This window comes from Hevea brasiliensis, chromosome 10, assembly GCF_030052815.1.
Source record: "Hevea brasiliensis isolate MT/VB/25A 57/8 chromosome 10, ASM3005281v1, whole genome shotgun sequence".
Lineage (NCBI taxonomy): Eukaryota > Viridiplantae > Streptophyta > Magnoliopsida > Malpighiales > Euphorbiaceae > Hevea > Hevea brasiliensis.
The window spans coordinates 3290274-3309613 of record NC_079502.1 but is presented as its reverse complement, the minus strand read 5'-3'; the positions used below and the strand labels follow the sequence as shown (position 1 = coordinate 3309613).

General features: G+C 33.4%; 1 protein-coding gene and 1 non-coding gene across 2 annotated transcripts; both read right to left on the bottom strand.

Moving 5' to 3' along the window:
* Positions 1-2731: 2731 nt before the first annotated feature.
* Positions 2732-3916, bottom strand: LOC110646017 (small heat shock protein, chloroplastic). The gene is made up of 2 exons (XM_021799306.2): positions 3543-3916; positions 2732-3451 (listed from the first exon to the last, which is right to left on the bottom strand). The coding sequence occupies exons 1-2, from the start codon at positions 3769-3771 to the stop codon at positions 2958-2960; spliced, it is 723 nt and encodes a 240-aa protein (XP_021654998.2). The 5' UTR covers positions 3772-3916; the 3' UTR covers positions 2732-2957.
* Positions 3917-6804: 2888 nt separating this feature from the next.
* LOC131169889 (small nucleolar RNA R71) lies at positions 6805-6911 on the bottom strand. The gene has a single exon (XR_009140836.1). It is a non-coding gene; the product is annotated as a small nucleolar RNA R71 (small nucleolar RNA).
* Positions 6912-19340: the final 12429 nt, after the last annotated feature.

The window sequence follows — 19340 nt, the reverse complement described above, 5'->3', positions numbered from 1 at the left end:
AAATATTTATATTATATAAAATTAATTAAAGCGTGCTTATATTATTGAATTATTTGTATTTAGTTTGTTTTGCAAATGTATTGTAAATTAATTCGGTTCTAATTATGATTATAATGCATTTTATGCTCTATCTTCTTAAAGAAATTAAAATAAAAAAGGTTTTATTTATTTTATTTTTTTATTGAAGTATATTCATGATAATTAATGTTAGGGCATTTTTTGCAATAAAAATTAAATGCTATAAAAATTACTTTTTTAGTCCACTTAAAGAAAAATAATTTATTTTTATATAGTATTATTATAAATTTTAAAATTCATTTAAAATGAAATGCACCGTTTAAGAATTTAATTAAATTTCACATAATTTATTTTTAATATAATTTTAAAATTAAAATTTATTTATCCTCATTTCTTAAACTATCTTTTTAAATGAGCCAAACAAACTCTTAGAGAACTTTGATGATTGAGCAATCAAGGAGGTTAATGGGTTGCCATCCATAGTCCATTTTCAGAATCCCATGATTAAAGGCGTTTCCTTTCCTGGATAGTTAATTAAGATCCACTGATTGCATTCTCTTTTATTATTTTTTTTTTTAAAAAAAAAATAAATTTCTTAATGAATCAGACTTAAAAAAAAAATAATTTTTGCTTTTTTTTAATAAAAAGTATAGAAATAATTAATTTTTAATTAAGTGAATAAAAAATAATTTAATCAATATGTTTATATAAAAATAAAATTATCTAATTATTTCTTTAATTATTATATAAAATTCAAATTCGACAGATAAAAATGTCCGAATATCACATTATATGCATAATCTAAAAATAATATCTACTTGAGAAATATAACCTTGTCACAAGTTGGTAAGCAATCAACACACAAGTCATAACTTCTAGTTGCATCTACCAAACTTTCATATCTTTTGTTGTTATGGTGACCCCTCGATTGATTCTACCTCAAGATTTTATATCAACTGAGCTACAAAACAAACCAGCAAGTCCCTTCTATCTTTGACACCACTCCAGAACCTCAACATTAAGGAGTTGGGGAAAATGGCAAAGAAATGACCATTCAGCTATTAGTTAGCCAATGTCGAAAAAGCAGTATGGACACTCAACCACGAGTTCTATTACAGTCTCCTTGAGAGGCCAAAACCAATGATTCTATGACATGTCAAGAACACATTTCTGAATGGCTTCCGGGATGCCACATAGAGCTCTCAGTTCTAGTCCACAAATTATAGACCAAGCTTGGAATTTTCATGCATACGCCAAGCCAAGGTGATAGTAAGAGAAATGGCTTGTTAGCCATTTGGAGGAGTATAGCCATGAAGCTTGATTAAAGGGGCCTGTGATCTGATTGAATTTGTTGTAAATGTACCACTGAAGCCTCAGGGAAAGCTAGTCAACACTGTGAGTTAGCGATTGCTCTCTCTTGATGTTCATGAATCCCTCCCCTAGCCCAAGCAAAACGACAACCATTAGACCCAAGATCGATAAGATGGATGATGGATCTCCACCACAAAATATTTGAAGGAGTCAATAGTTGCGGACGCTGGTTGTGTTTCTTGAAATGGTTGGCTCTCTTTAAAAGTGAAAAATCACCTAAACTGGGCGTCACAGGCAGGCTCCCTCTACCATCCTCCCTTGGACCATTAGTGCTCTCCCCTCATTGGGCGTCATGACAAACAATCTCCTTACCCTTATTTCTTTATCTACAATTTTAATAAGATTTTTAAAATTTTTTAGAAGGAGTTTATCAATAATTTTATAGGAAAACTCTACATTTTTTTTATCAACCATAAAACATAAATCTTTTTAAAAAAAATTTAAAAAATCATTGTTTCTTAATCTTTTATTCTATATCAACTATATTTTACCGTAATCACTAATTTTTATTTTTTAAAATTTAAATTATTGAATAAAATTATCAAATGAAATCTAACACATTTCTTTCGTATTCTTTTCATCAATTTAAAATTTTAATGACTTTATTATCATAATTTCATTGTTATTATTAATATCTCTTAATTGCTATAATTTCATTATACTTAAATTGAAAAAAATTCTTTCATAAATTAAAATTATATTATTTATTTTATTTAAATATATAATTTTAATTAAATTTATTTTTCATAATTATTTTAAAAAATTTAATTTAAGATAAATTTAATAATTTTTTTAATTTTTAAGCCATTAATATATTATAAGTTTAATAATTTATAATGTTAAACATTCATTATATTTTAATTAACAATAATTTCATTTAATTTTTATTATGTCAATTTTATTTAAAATAAATTCTTATTTAAAAAATTATATATTTTAACTATATCCCTAAATTGAATTTTTGATTCCGTCTTGCGTTTATTCTCTTGATTTTCCTCTCTTATGTGTTGATTATTAACATGACCAGGCCCTCCTTTCTTGGCCCATCTTCTGCCTTCTTTCGCTGCATGCATCCACTTACCATATTTTATGATTTTCCTCTACCTGTGCTCCTCTGTTATCTAGGCAGGGCATGCTCCATCTCATTTAGTCGTCCAATCATAATTCAGAACTATAAAAATATATTTAAAATTCAAGTCATATCACTGAAATTTCTTCCACTCCATAAAGCTTGCAAAGAGCTTAATGTCTTGTATACCTTATAGCTTTGCACACCTTGCAGCTCTTCCTAAAGCTTCACAACAATTAAATAAATTAAACTCTGTAAATGCGAGACTGATGATTACTAGCAAAATCATTCACATTGCCAATGGATTGGGAAGAATTGGGTTCATCTCTTATCTGAACATGTAAGGAGAAAAGGGAAAGAAAGAACAATTTTTTTGAACTAAATAACTGGTTCGCTTTACACCCAAAAAGGGCAAAACTTTCTTCCAAGTTAACCAACAAAAACCATAGAAATCTTTACATATAACCTAAAAGCCATTTGCATGTAGATACAGAAGTGATCACTTAACATCAATATCAAGAATTTTGCCAGTGGTACTGGCTTTAGGGATGGTTATATACAAGACCCCATCTTTAACCTCAGCCTTGATCTTCTCAAACGCGATGTTCTCAGGCAATGCTATTCTACTGCCATACTTTCCATAGCTTTTGCCAGACCACTCCTCCTCCTCCTCCTCCTCTTCTCCATTATTTTCACCATTCACTTTCTTCTTAGGCACTTTCTCTGCCTTCACAACCAGTATCTTCTCCTCAATCCACACCTTCACATCTTCCTTGGTCATTCCAGGCATGTCAAACCTCATCTTGTACTCGCTTTCTCCCTCTTTTATCTCCCATGGTGTCCTTCCTCTGCCATACCCACTTCCAGTCGTAGGCGGCTGTGGTGGTGGTGATTGCCACCCGCCGGAGTATGCAAATGGGTCCTCCATCATCCTCTCCATCGACTCCATCATCTGCTGCACTGTTCTGGCTGTTGGGAATCTATCCCACAACCCTGCAAAAATCAAGTATAACAGAAATGATTAGCAAGTTGGGTTTTTAAGTAGAAAGCAATCTGGAAAATTGAGAAAGAAATAACAAATTACCTACTGGTGCAACAGAAGCCACTCTTTTCTTGGGCTGAGTCTGTTGCTGTTGCTTGCTGGCCCTCTGCAGGTGGACAAGATTGTCTCTGTTATCAGCTGCCATGGCCTTAAGGGAAGAATTAAAGCCTGCCCCATTTGTTTTGAAGAAGTAGAAGTTTCTTGATCCAGAAGAGCTGCTTCTTGAAGATAAAGGAAGAGAAAGGCTCAAATTCGACAGAGCTTGGGACATGTTTGATGTGATCTCGTGACCAACGAAAGATTTTACACAGGGCCTCGAGATAATAGTTGAAATAGAAAATGGAATTGGTGATATTTAAAGAGAAGATTGGTCATTTCTGGAGAGACCATTTTGTGATAGATAGGATTGTGGCATTTGGAGTAGACCTTGGTGTTCTGGAAAGCTCCAGAAATCCCTCTAGCTCGGATGAGGATTCTCGTTATTGAGCTCTGTTCCTGATGTTGACCCCATTTTAGGCCACATATTGGACCAGGCCCTCATTTGGTTTTTTCAAAGGAAGAAGCTGGAAGCATGTATTGTTAGTAAGTTTGGACAGATTTTATGGGAAAAAAAATACACATTTTAAATAAATTTTTATTAATTTTAACAAAATAATAATAGAAGTGTAATTATTTTTGATATACAATATTCATTAATGTGGCAAGTACATAGCATACTTTAATTTATATTAATGTCTTGATTACAACACTTTCACACTTTACTATTTTCTCTCATTTTCTTTGGATATGAATTCTATTTCTCATTTCACTCTAATTCCCATAACTAAAAACCTTAAAGGAGTTTGGCTATTTATAGGCACGTAAAGGTCCTATTGCATTTAATGCAAATTCAAGAAAGTTTAAAAAAAAGATCTATTTCAAAGATATTGGAAGATTTTAACCATGTGACTTAATCTTAAAATTAAATTAGTGTTGATTTCAATACTCTCTCTGATAAGTGCATAATTTATTAATTTTACTTCCATCACATTTAATATTTCTAGAATATCTTTATGTCTAATTCAGTTGATTAAAGTATAATTATCTATTAGGCATATATTTGGAGAGTTGTTGAAATAATTATGTTAAATGGAGAAATTATTAGTATTTGCATTAATTTGGCTCTTTCTATATTTTTTATGGTTTTGGTGAAGTTTTAGAGCATAAAAGTGTGGAAGGAAGCTTGGAAAGGTCGAAGGATTGAGAAGCGTTAAAGAAACAAAGTACACGAGCCGTGTAACTTGACCCGTGTAAATCTTAGAGACCCGTGTAATCTTCTGTGCCAGTACGAAACCTACCCACTCAGCTCCAGTAAGTTACACGGCCCTGGGCCGTGTAGTGATACACAGTTTGTGTATCTGTCGACAATCAGTTTCCTGATTTTGCTTCAGTTGTAGTTTTTGACAGAGACTCTAAAAACCTAACCCTATACCATTTATTATAAATAGAAGAGGCAGCAGCCGACTCAAGGAATCCAAGTTTTCAGCTGCCTCTCCATTCGTCTTTTAGAATTCTTCTTTTTCTTCTTTAATTTTCTATAGGCCATGAACATGAGTGGCTAAGTTTTTAATTCAGTTTAAGGGATTTAAGTTCTTATGCTTGATTTGTGAGATCAGGTTCTTAGTTTAATTTATGTTTTTTTGAATATCTATTGTTTTCTGATTTAATTGTTTTTATCTATTGAATGATTTGCTAAAAAGGCTTATTAGTTAATTGTTTGATTTGATCAATTGCTAGTTCATCTTCATAATCCGTAATTGTTGTGTAAGATTGAATATGAGTAGCAATTATGTTTTATTGATTATGATCCCAGTTTTTGATAATAACCTAAGGAAACAATAGGATTGATTAAATAATTTATGCTTCATAAGTTGTTGTTCAGCTTAACTACTTCCTTTTCTTAAAGCAGTTATTAATTTGATGAGGATTGCTTAATACCAACTCAGTTAATAATTAGAGTCAACAAGAGTGTTGGGCTCAAATTGATGAGTATAGGGAAGGCAGAGGTTTACCTCGCTGTTTGGTAAATTTACGTTAAGTATTCAATAAGAGATAATTGTATTTCTTTTGTCTATTATCAAATCAATGCATTGGAATGGGAATTACCTTGGACTGAAGTCTGTTTAAATTGAGATTTTCATATTCAGTTCTTGAATTTTTGATTTCTTCTGATTTTGTGTTACAAAACCCCCCCAATCTTTGTCTCTTCCATTTTCTATTACACAAGTGCACGAAATTTAGTAATTCAGTATTTAACGTTCGACCTGGATTTACCACTTACTACAGAAAATATTTCATAATTGGTAATTTCAGTTAATTTAATTTCTGGTGGATTCGACAACCTACCAAGAATTTTGGCGCCGTTGCCGGGGAATGAAATTTATTGAATTTCATGTTTTCTGTGTTGTCGGGGAATGAAATTTATTGAATTTCATGTTTTCTGTGTTAGAATATTCTGTTATTAATTTTGTTTGTGAGTTGTTGCTATTTTCAGGTTTTTGAAGAAAAAAAATATTACGGTGTTACTGTTCAGTGTTACTGTTCATTAAGAATTTTGGTTGAATTTGGAGGGTGGCTCATACCTATTTTGAAGGAAATGATGCTCTGATCAAGACCAATCAATTCATAGGATTTCTTGGCCCCACCCTCTTGAGGCAAAATTCGATTGTTTTCTAGGGTTTTGAAGCATTTTTCTGTTTTTACTTTGATTTCTTTTTGTTTATGACAAGAATTTCTCAATCTAGTGAGTTGATCTTTGATCCAGAAGTAGAAAAAAATAGCTGAACGGTTGAGAAAATTGGCTAAGCAAGCTAGGTAGATTCAGAGTACATCCGAAGGAGTCTAATCTCCAAAGGAGTTAAGTTCAGATTTGGAGTTAGAGTCAAATACTGAAAATGAAACCATAGCTGCTAGAACTTTGAAAGAGTTGGCTGCTCCTAATTTAAACCAATAGCCTTTGTGTATCCAATACCCTGCTTTAAATGTTGCTTTTGAGTTGAAATCTGGACTAATCCATTTGTTGCCTAAGTTTCATGGTCTTGCAGGTGAGGATCCACATAAGCATTTAAAAGAATTTCATATTGTGTGTTCCAGTATGAAACCTCAAGGAGTTTCAGAGGATTAGATTAAGCTTCAGGCTTTCCCTTTCTCACTGGAAGGCACAGCTAAGGATTGGTTGTATTACCTTCCTTCCGAATCTATCAACTCATGGAATGGGATGAAGCAGATATTTTTGGAGAAGTATTTTCCTGCTTCCCATGCTGCTAATATAAGAAAAGAAATTTGTGGCATTCGGCAGTACAATGGAGAGAGTTTGTATGAGTATTGGGAGAGATTTAAGAAGTTGTGCGCAAGCTGTCCCCATCATCAAATAAGTGAGTAGCTGTTAATTCAGTATTTCTATGAGGGACTTCTACCAATGGACCGCAGTATGATAGATGCTGCTAGTGGAAGAGCTTTGGTTGATAAGACACTAGAAGAGGCAAGGAGGCTAATTGCTAACATGGCAGCAAATTCTCAGCAGTTTGGAATGAGAATGGATCACACACCTATGAAGGTTAATGAGGTAAGTACATCTAACCTTGAGAAACAAATTTCTGATTTAACTTCTTTGGTGAGGCAGTTGGCTGTAGGGAACATGCAAACTATTAAGGTATGTGCAATTTGTTCGGGTTTGGGTCATGCTACTGACATGTGTCCTGCATTACAAGAGGATGAATCAATGCAACATGCTAATGTAGTAGGACATTATGAACAGCCACAACGCAGGTATGATCCCTATTCTAGTACTTATAACCCAGGATGGCGAGATCATCGCAATTTGAGTTATGGGAATCAACCAGTGCAAAACCGATACCAGCAGCAAAGACCACAAGTGAATCAACCACAACCACCTCCACCTCCACCTCCCTTAAATCAAGGTATGTTACTTGATGAAATTGTTAAGGCTTTGGCTAACAATACACAACAGTTTCAACAGGAGACCAGAAATAGCATTCAAAATATAGAGAGGCAGATTGGTTAGTTAGCCTCATCTGTGAGTAAGCTGGAAGCTCAAGGTTTTGGAAAGCTTCCATCACAAACAGTCATGAATCCCAGAGAAAATGCAAGTGCAATACTATTGCAGAGTGGGAAAGAAGTTGATAACCAGACTCCACATGAGCCAATAAAAAAGAAGAAGCAAGGAGAAAAAGAGTCTGAAGAGTCTGAAGTTGAGGTAAATACTGAACCCAAACTGAATAAGGTTTATAATTCTGCTCTTCCTCCGTTCCCATGCAGGTTGGCTAAAAATAAGAAAGAAGAATAAGAGAAAGAAATTTTGGAGACTTTCAGGAAGGTAGAGGTCAATATACCTTTACTTGAAATAAGTTCCCAGGTATGCTAAATTCCTTAAAGAATTATGCACTACAAAGCGCAAGTTGAGGAATAATGAGAAGATCAGTGTGGGGAAAAATGTGTCAGCTTTGATTTTGTTTGGAAGACCTTTCCTAAAAACTACCAAGACAAAAATTGATGTGGATGATGGTAACCTAACTATGCAGTTTGATGGAGAGACTGTCAAATTTAATATCTTTGATTCCATGAAGTATCCTGCTGATAATCGTTCTGTTTTTTTCTATTGATGTTGTTGATACATTTGTGCAAGATGTTTTTGAGTTAAGCATGGAGGATGAGTTAGAAAGAAAATCACATTTGCATGAATTAGAGGAAATTCGCCTTAAGGCTTATGAAAATTCTAGGGTCTGTAAAGAAAAGACAAAGGCATTCCATGACAAACTAAGGAAGCAGTTTGTGATTGGGCAAAAAGTTTTATTGTATAATTCCAGATTGAAGCTGATACCTGGTAAGTTGCGTTCTCGTTGGATTAGACCCTTTATTGTTACTAATGTGTTTCCTTATGGTATAGCTGAAATTTAAAGTTTAGGAACTAACAAAGTGTTCAAGGTCAACGGTCATGAACTCAAGCCATTTTATGAGAGGTTTTAGGAGAATTCAGTGGATTAAGGAGCTTTGTCATGTCGAGCTAACGACGATAAATAAAAGCGCTTCTTGGGAGGCAACCCATGGGTGACTTGTTAGCCACAATCAGATTTGTTTTCTTTCCCTTATTTTATTTTATTTTCTAGCATTTTTTCTTTCTTTCGTTTGCATTTGGGCTTTACATTGGGACCAATGTAAGTTTTAAGTGTGGGGGAGGAGAAATTTGTTGCTTTAATAAAAAAAAAATTAAATAAATAAATTTATTCTCATAAGTTTGATTCATGATTCTATATTAACTTTCGGAGAGAAGTGCTTTGTCCTTGAAATGACTTTTCTATTTTAGATTGAATTTTTGAAATTTTAGGTAAGGTAATAGTAATTTTAATGATGGATTTTCCCTTTTCTCCATACCATACAGCAAATTTTTTTTTTCTGCATAAATCATTTAGGCTTGATTTAATGGTGAAATGATTAGTTATGTGTGCTTTAAACTAGTGTCGTGCATATTTCAGAACTTTGCTTAATCTATCAGGGCACTTTATAATATGTAGATGCATAAATTGGGAAAAATAAAAGGTTGAACTTGAAAATTGCTCCACTATTTTAGTTAAGCAAACTAACCAGGGGTCTTCATGAACCCCATGTCGATTCTCAGGCCAAAAGCTAGCTAGGATATGAGCAAGGTACTTTTCTGAAGGTGACAGTTGAAAAAAGAAAAAAAAATAACTGTGACAAGAGATAAGTACCAATTTCAAATATAAAAAAAATAAAAAAAAGGGCATTTCTACCTCCCTTAAGATTTGTAAAGAGCTATAATTATTGTGCCTTGATAAATTAGCCTTGTGTTTTGGTATGTATTGACTTAAAATTTTATGAAACTTTAATTGTGTGAGCTTAATTGATTTCAAGCCTATTGTTTTATGTTGAAAAATTATTGATATATTGGTATGGTGTTGATAGAATTTGTTGTGATGGTTATTACCTTACTTGCCTCTTCTTTCAAACTTTTAATCTTTTGCTAGAGAATGTTGTGATAGGATGAAGTTAAGGGACTTCTAAGTGGAGTTGATTGAGAGTTTAAGTCATACTTGAGGACAAGCATGAAATAAGTGTGGGGGAATTTGATAAGTGTATAATTTATTAATTTTACTTCCATCACATTTAATTTTTCTAGGATATCTTTATGTCTAATTTAGTTGATTGAAGTATAATTATCTATTAGGCATATGTTTAGAGAGTTGTTAAAATAATTATGTTAAATGAAGAAATTATTAGTATTTGCATTAATCTGGCTCTTTCTGTATTTTTCAGGGTTTTGTTGAAGTTTTAGAGCATAAAAGTGTAGAAGGAAGCTTGGAAAGGTCAAAGGATTGAGAAGCATTAAAGAAACAAAGTACACGGGCCATGTAACTTGACCCGTGTAAATCTTGGAGACCTGTGTAACTTTTTGTGCCAGTACGAAACCTACCCACTCAGCTCCAGTAAGTTACATGGCCCTGAGCCGTGTAGTGATACACGGGCCGTGTATCCGTCGACAATCAGTTTCCTGATTTTGCTTCAGTTGTAGTTTTTAACAGAGACTCTAAAAACCTAATCCTATACCATTTATTATAAATAGAAGAGGCAGCAATCGACTCAAGGGATCCAAATTTTCAGCAGCCTCTCCATTCGTCTTTTAGAATTCTTCTTTTTCTTCTTTAATTTTCTGTAAGCCATGAACATGAGTGACCAAGTTTTTAATTCAATTCAAGGGATTCAAGTTCTTATGCTTGATTTGTGAGATCATGTTCTTAATTTAATTTATGTCTTTTTGAATATCTATTGTTTTCTAATTTAATTGTTTTTGATCTATTGAATGATTTGCTAAAAAAGCCTATCAGTTAATTGTTTGATTTGATTAATTGCTAGTTCATCTTTGATTTGATCAATTGCTAGTTCATCTTCATAATCCGTAATTATTGTGTAAGATTAAACATGAGTAGCAATTAGGTTTTATTGATTATGATCCCAGTTTTTGATAATAACCTAAGGAAACAATAAGATGGATTAAATGATTTATGCTTCATAAGTTGTTGTTCAGCTTAACTACTTCCTTTTCTTAAAGCAGTTATTAATTTAATGAGGATTGCTTAATACCAACTCAGTTAATAATTAGAGTCAACAAGAGTGCTAGGCTCGAATTGATGAGTCTAGGGAAGTCAGGGGTTTACCTCGCTATTTGGTAAATCTACGTTAAGTATTCAATAAGAGATAATTATATTTCTTTTATCTATGATCAAATCAATGCATTGGAATACGAATTACCTTGGACTGAAGTCTGTTTAAATTGAGATTTTCATATTTAGTTCTTAAATTTTTGATTTCTTCTGATTTTGTGTTACAAAATCCCCCCAATCTTTGTCTCTTCTGTTTTCCATTACACAAGTGCACGAAATTTAGTAATTCAGTCTCTAGGGTTTGACTTGGATTTACCACTTGCTACAGAAAATATTTCATAATGGGTAATTTCAGTTAATTTAATTTCTGGTGGATTCGACAACCCATCACTCCCTCAATACTAATTATCTCTTTCCTTGAAACTATGCCAAGTAGCTTTTGAAACTTTTCTATCTTCACACCCTTGAGACCTTTTATAAAAATGTTTGCTAATTGGTCGTTGGTCTTTATTGGCATCATTTAAATCTGGTCTTATAAAACTTTGTCCCTTAAATAGTGATAATGCACCTCTACATGCTTTTGTTCTAGCATGGAATACTGGATTCTCAGCTAGAAGTATTGCTGATAGATTATCACAGTATAATTGTACTATATAATCTATTGGTTGCCATAAATCCTTCAACAACTGTATCAACCAAGCGCATTCCTATGTTGCCATGGCTGCTGCTCTATGTTATGCTTCTGTGCTTGATAATGACACCGTTGGTTACCTTTTACTGCCCCAAGAAATTACTCTTGAGCCAAATTAAACACATATCCAGTTATTGATCTGCAAGTATCAAGGTTGCCAGCATAATCTGCATCACAATACCTTTGTAATTCACATGTGCTTCATTTCTTGTAGAAGACACCATAATAAGCAGTTCCTTTAATATATCACAAAATCCACCTAGTAGCATCCAAATGAGGCTTCTTTGGCTTTTGCATAAACTTACTAATAACACTTACAACATATGAAATATCCAGTCGTGTCATGGTAAGGTAGATTAAATTGCTAACTAGCTGTCTGTACATTTTTGCATCTTCTAAGTCTTTGCCTTCAGTTGGACATAGCTTGGCATTGACCTCCATAGGAGTTGAGATGGGCTTGCAATCAAGTAACCCAAACTTTTGTAGCAAATTCTTTACATACTTATGCTAACATAATAATACTCCATCTCTTGATCGTTCCACTTTTAGACCAAGAAAATGCTTCAACTCTCTAAGTTCTTTCATTTGAAATCGCACACCAAAATTTCTTCATACTTGTTGGATTTCTTCTAAGTCATCTCTAGTGACAATCAGATCATCAACATATACGAGTACAACAACCATTTTTCCATTTTTAACTTTTATGAACAAATTTGAATTTGCTGGAAATACAATACTGTATACTAGAAATTCAGCAATCTTGCCATACCATGCTCGTGGTGCTTGTTATAGCCCTTATAGAGCCTTTTTCAGTTTTTAACATACTCTGCATGACACTTGTTTATGAAACCTTTTGGTTGTTCCATACAGATGTTTCGATCCAGCTCACCATGTAAGAATGCATTTTTGACATTCATCTGCCAAAGCCTCTAAGCTTTGCTTATCGCAAGTGATTGCAACACACGAACTGTGGAGATCTTTGCTACTGGACTGAATGTTTCATCATTGTCACACCTTACCTCTCTGTAAGATATGACATGATCCCATAGTATACCTAATAAATTACCGAACTTCACCTACTGATACAACTCAACTCAACTCAACTAAGCCTTTATCCCAAAAATTTGGGGTCGGCTATATGGATTCGCTTTTTCCACTCTGAACGATTTTGGGTTAAATTCTCAGAAATGTGTAATGCTTCTAAGTCATGCTGTACTACTCTCCTCCAAGTCAATTTAGGTCTACCCCTTTTTTTCTTTCTATCCTCTAGCCTAATGTGCTCTACTTGTCTAACTGGGGCCTCCGTATGTCTACGCTTCACATGACCAAACCACCTCAATCTCCCTTCTCTCAACTTATCTTCAATTGGCACCACTCCTACCTTTTCTCTAATACTTTCATTACGGACTTTATTTAGTCTAGTATGGCCACTCATCCATCTTAACATTCTCATCTCTGCAACTCTTATCTTAGATGCGTAGGACTCTTTCAGTGCCCAACACTCACTACCATATAGCATAGCCGGTCGTATGGCTGTACGGTAAAACTTCACCTACTGATAATCTATTAAATATACTACAAGGGATTTTAATAAAACAAATTCATTTTTAAGTTAGGAGTGGTGATAAAAATTTAAATTCAGTGTTTTCAATTCAGGTATGCTTCATAAAACTTATTTAGAATTAATTGGGCATTTTTAAAATTTTTGTTGAAAATTTGCGTGGTGACGGCTGAAAATACAATTAAATAGTTCTTTTAACCTCTGAAAATCAATTCATAAAAATATATCTTCCACAATTCAACATAGTCAAACTCAATCTGAACTCAATCAAACATTGAATCATCTCAGTTCGTCCTTAACAAATTCCCTTATAAAGGAAATAATTCACCTTTTACAAGACTCAAAAAGAAATTTAAATGTTTACATTCATTGAAATAATAAAAATTAATGATTACAAAAATTTCCAAACTATTAAACTCAAAATAAATAATATTACAATAATTTACATTTGATTAAAGTTTCAAAATAATATTACAACTGTTTCTGTACAACTGCTCGAATGTAATTACATGCATATAACTACATGAGTACATCAAAACTTAATATACAAGGGTATACCTATGTTATACCCGTAAACAACTTCAATTCACAGCTTCAAGTGGCCTCACTCAGCTGCTATATCTTCTCTTTCACCTACGATAGCATACAAAGCTATCGTTGAGCAGTGAACTCAGTGGTGCACAACTAATTAATTAAAACTCAATATGAAGCATAATTTATTAAAACATATCAAATCACATTTTATTAATCCATAAAAATAATCTAATATTCATCAATCAAAATAAATATTTTATTTTAATCACATGTATTTAAATCCTTCTATTTCCAGGAAATCATCATAATAAGTTATAATTATTGACAAAACATTTAACATATAATCACAGTTTAAGAGTGTTGCCAACAATTCTCACAGTTAGACCCATGACACAAAATTTCACGATCAATGCCGTGTTGTACACTATGACAAAGCAAACTCTCCCTAATAACCAAAGCTAAAGGGAGGTACCAAAGACTAGCTAGTATATATGAGTACTCATCCGAAATCTACCTCAACTGGCAAGCCAGAGAGGATGAAACTCAACCGCAACAAGTGGAGGAGATATCTCACTAGACAAGCTAATGAGAAACACAAAGCACATTGCCATGTCAATTGTGGTTTCAAAACATATTTAAAGAAATTCCATTCACAAAACACATTTATAAATCAATCAACATATTTTATTATTGTAAATTCATGCACATGGTTTGCAACACATCAAGTTCACAAAAGCACTTCAAAATACATTCAAATACCGGCTCACCCCCTTGCTACAATGAAATCAAGGGCCAACATCCACCTTTCCACAATAAAATTTCATTTCACAATTCACAACTTTCAAAATAATGTAAATAATTCTTTAGATGCATAGGAAAAATCACATTTAGTTCATACAATTTCATTGAATAATTTAAAGCTATCTATGCAATAAAAATCATAAAACATTTATATAAGCTTATTCAAATCCATTTCAAAGTGGAAAACAATTAAAAAAGGTTAGTTGTGCACAAACCTCTTTTACTTATCTTGACTTAACCCAATCTATCTCCTTTCTTGGAAGGCTCCTTTTCTACTGAAACACATAATTAAAGTGTCTCAATACTCATCCTAGATGTTTCCAATAACTAATTCAATAATTGTACTATACATACTTAAGTTATTTATGAAGTTTTCTAAGGTTTGAGTTCTTTGCATTTGATGTTCTTGTGGTTACTATTTATATTACTATTCATATAAATTTTTGACTATTTCATAATTAATAGGTATACAAATTCTAATTTCATATTAGTACCACATTTTGGGTTATAAACTTGTTGCCATTAATTGCCAATTACAATTCAAGTTTTCCTAGAAGAAATTCCAAAATTTCAATTTTTGTCACTAATTTTTACTATTCTATTGGACTAATGTACATTGGGAATTTGACTAAAATTTCTTCATCAAGGTTGTTCCTTAATGTCTCTAATTTAATTTTCTTTTTGAATCACTCAATTTAGAGTTTTGTAACTCAAGTTATGGCATTTTTACCATAACTGGCTAGATTGGTCCATGTCCAGAATTTTTGGGCAATTTGTGGTTCTGGCAGTTTGATGAGCTAAATTTGGTTAGCAATTTGATTAGGTTGTGGTCAGAATTTGGGTTTTTAGTTCTTCATGAAAGTTGTTTTACTATGTCTAAGCTTTCCATGGATTCAAGAATCAAGTCATTTGGACCTCTCTATACAAAGTTATGGCTATTTGAACATACACTATTCATTTAGTCAATTCTGTTCAGAATCAAGACACCAATTTCGGATTCAAGCCAATTTTATGTCAACTTGGGGTCAGTTTTTGGGCAAGGTTTCTTCATAAAAAATGTGACATTATGACCCTAGTTTCATCTCCAATTAGCGTCACACCAATTGGAGCAACAAAAATCTACTTATGGCCATCTAACCCTGTTGGACTCATTGGTCCAGAATTCAGCAATTCAACAATCCTCAATTTTCCCCAATTCCATTAATCAATTCTCAATCCTAAGCACACTAAATGACCATAATTAAGCATCACAAACATCAATTGGTAAAAAACACACAAAACCCCCATTGTTTCCAAAACCCTAGCCACCATAAACCCTAATTCTCCCAAATTTCACAATTCATGTAATTCTCAACATCTCAATCATATCTACTATTCCAAACAAGCTCAAACTCATGTTCAATTCAACCAAACAACATCAAACCTTAGCATACCCATGGCTGGCCAAATTTTTGTCCCTTCATACATGCATAATTTTTATGTTTTCTTAAGTTAAATTCCCACATCTAATCTTAATTTCATGCATACATACTTATGTAAGTGAGGGAAGCAACTTACCTCTAAGTGAACCTTTGCAAACTCCAATCTTCTTTAAATTTCTTCAAGTTTCTTTCTCCCAATCTTTTTTTCAAGGCTAATTAACAAGGTTTTACTTTGTTGGGTATGAAACTTATGAAGAAAAATTAGGGTTTAAAGGGCTTAGGGTGACCATTAATGGTGGAAGAAACAAAATGGAGAGAGAGAAGGATGAGAGAAATTCAACCACATCTTAGAGAAGAAGAAGGCAATGAATTTTCTTTTATTTTTAGCCTTTTTATGTAGATAATTATCTACACAATTTAAATAATTAATATTATAATTTTTTTTTGTGTCATGCTTACCTCATAATGACATCATAATGGAATTTAAGTTAAAATTTTCATTTCCTTTTTTCCACCATACCTCTTCATGTTTTTAATTTTTTTTCATAATTTTAATTTTCTACATTTTATGGACATTTAGGTTAAGAGTCACCTCTAAGGGTGAATTGACCAAAATACCTCTCGTCGGTCCAGTCCATCTTTCTAATAATGTTCAGTAACTCCTTGAATGCTGATTTAATTATTTGAACTTGTTCTCTATTCTTTTCTGTGGTTTTCACATTACCATTAATTTTGCAATTGCTTCTCGGGTCGGTCACCCATTGCCGGGACCTTGGCTCATTTAACCGATTATGCTTTGTTTTTTTTTTTTTTATTTCCATTTCACCTTTATGTGGTTTTATTAATTTTTATCTATGGATTTTCTAGATGACATAAATATAGTTCTAGATATCTTGACCGTCCAGACAGACATTAGTCATCGAAACAGTAGAATATATAGACTACTCAGTAGAGGGGTGTTACAATCATAGTCTAGTCCATACTGTCATGAGAATACATGAGCTACAAGCCTTACTTTGTACCTTTCAATTGATCCATTTGATCTAGTTTTCACTTTGCACACCCATTTACAAGATATGGGTTGCACATTCTTGGGTTTTGGCATAAGTTCCCAAGTTTCATTTTTCTCCAGAGCTTGAATTTCTTCTTCCATGGCTAATCTCCTGAGATTTCCTTCATGTGATAGTCTTCCATCTAACTTGGCCTTTCTTCTTCTTTTTGATACACTCCTATTTGCCACGGACTCTTCATCTTTGATGAAGACTTTCTTCATTGCTGTTATTTTCTAATTTAACAATATCTTCATCTGGTTGAGCATTTTCATCTGTTGTCTGCTATCTTAGTCTTTCTTGCAATTTTTCTTCAATCTCCTTGCAGTCTGGCAATAAAACTGCTTGTGATGACCATCAAAATGATGATTCATCAAACACTATGTTTCTTGACACTTATCATCGTCTTGTTATTGGATCATAACATCTCCAACCTTTACGTTGATCATCATACGTAACAAATATGCATCGACATGCCTTTTTATCAAACTTTCCACATATATGGTCTTGTATGAAAATGTAAAATACACAACTAAATATGCGAAAATGGCTAACAACTGGCTTCTTTTTCCTCAACTTCTCAAATGGAGATTCAAACCCCAATGTAGCCTGAGGCAGTCTATTGATGACATGGGTTGTTGTTTTCATACATTCTGCCCAAAAGTGAGGTGGCACATTTTTGGCATGCAACACTCCTGCATATCTCTGCTAAATGCCTATTCTTTCTTTCAGTAACTCCATTTTGCTATGGTGTGCTTGGATAAGTTAGTTGCCACTTTATCTTGCATTGTTGCAAGAATTGCACAAACTCTGTTGATGTGTATTCTCCTCCATTATCTATATGCAAACATTATATGTTTTGATCCAATTCTTTTTCAACTTTCTCTTTAAACTCTTTGAATTTGCACAAAGATTTTGACTTTTTTTTTAGAAAATCTACCTAGATATATCATGAGAAATTATCAATAAAGGTTATCACGTACCGAAAACCACTTACTAATGATTATTTTATTGGACCAAACACGTCTGAGTGAACTAGCTCTAATGGTACCTTGGCTCTGAATTTGGACTCCTCATATGGTAGTTGGTGTGCCTTAACATATTGACATCCAGCGCACACAATGTCCACTCGAACTTCTAGTTGAAGAAGTCCTTTCAACATTGACTTCTTCATCATCACTTTCAATTTCTGATAATTGACATGTCTTAGCTAAGCATGCCACAAATCAACTATCTCATTCTTTCTTGTCTTATCAACATATGCAGTTTGAGCAGTTATCACATAGACTGACTCAAGCCATTTGCCTTTCATGATTGGCTCACTTGTAGCTTTCAAACTTCTGTACACCTTGACATCACTTGGTCTGAACAACATAAAATTATCGAAGGTTGTCAACTGTGATACTGACAACAGATTCTTCTTCATTCCAGGCACATGTTAAACATTTTTTAGTCGTACTTAGTGTGAGTTGAACCGAGATATAACTATAGTATTACCGATGTGAGTAATTGGTAACTTTGAATTGTCAGCAGTTATCACAACTCTACTTCCCTTATACTCTATCATATCTAAAAGCTTGCCAGTGTCTCCAATCATATGATTTGAACACCCAGAATCAACAATCCAATCATCTTTGTAGTTTATAGCTTCATTACAAGCAGTTGTAAGAGCCACTTCCTCTTTAGATTTTGACAGTTTACATAAGTCTACTTCTTCTACAACTATAATAGAGTCCTATAGGTCCCATTCTACTTCATTGCCATTTGAAGTTGATGCAGCAACATTGCCTTCTTCCTTTTTGTGTCAACAATCCCAAACAAAATGATCTTTCTTGCCACAATTGTAGATCATTCTTTTTGTAGCTCTTTTGTCTTTCTGTTCATTATTATTATGAGTGTTTCATTTTGCTCCCCCTTATTAAGAGCTTCAATTTTGATGATCTTTTTGCCAATCTCTTTGCTTTCCATTCTTCAACTTTTCTTTAAAATTCATCTTCTTGTTGCTAAAAAGGGCTTTCTCCTCATCTTTAATTGTAACTCCAGACATTTGCTTGTTTAAAGCCTCTTGATTGGCTAACATATTCTCCAACTCTATCAAAGTTGCTTATTTGGCCCATCCTCGAGTGGCAGTAACCAGAGTAGCATATTCTGGTCTTAGACCATGAATGATAATTCTTCTTACTCTTGAGTCATCGATCTTATTCTCAAGATCAAGGTTTAAATGTTGGTGCAGATGGAATTCACTTTGGTAAAGTACTGGCTAATTGTCAAGTTCGCTTGTGAGACCGACCTGAGTTCATTCTCAAGTCGCTACAATTTTGCTTAATTTGTTCTTGTGAACAATTCTGCTAGAGTGTCCCATGCTTGATCTGGTACTTTGGTATCTTTAATGTGATGCAATAACTTGTCCTCCACTGTGATTGAGAATGTGTACATAGCTTTCCTAGCTTTAATTCTCCACTTTCTAACCCCCTCCTCATCAATTGGTGGTGTAGTATGTAACACCCTCACATTGGGCAGTTTCGTACATTCTATTGTTCTAGTGACTGGTGTCTGTCTAGACAGTCAGGATATTTAGAACCATATTTAAGCCATCTAGCAAAGCCAT

Excerpts from the sequence above, each read along its gene's own strand:
- LOC110646017 (XM_021799306.2), bottom strand. The coding sequence starts at position 3,771 with ATGTCCCAAGCTCTGTCGAATTTGAGCCTTTCTCTTCCTTTATCTTCA. Across the intron at positions 3,452-3,542 it reads GGCTTCTGTTGCACCAGTAG|GGTTGTGGGATAGATTCCCA; the intron begins GTAATTTGTTAT and ends TGATTTTTGCAG.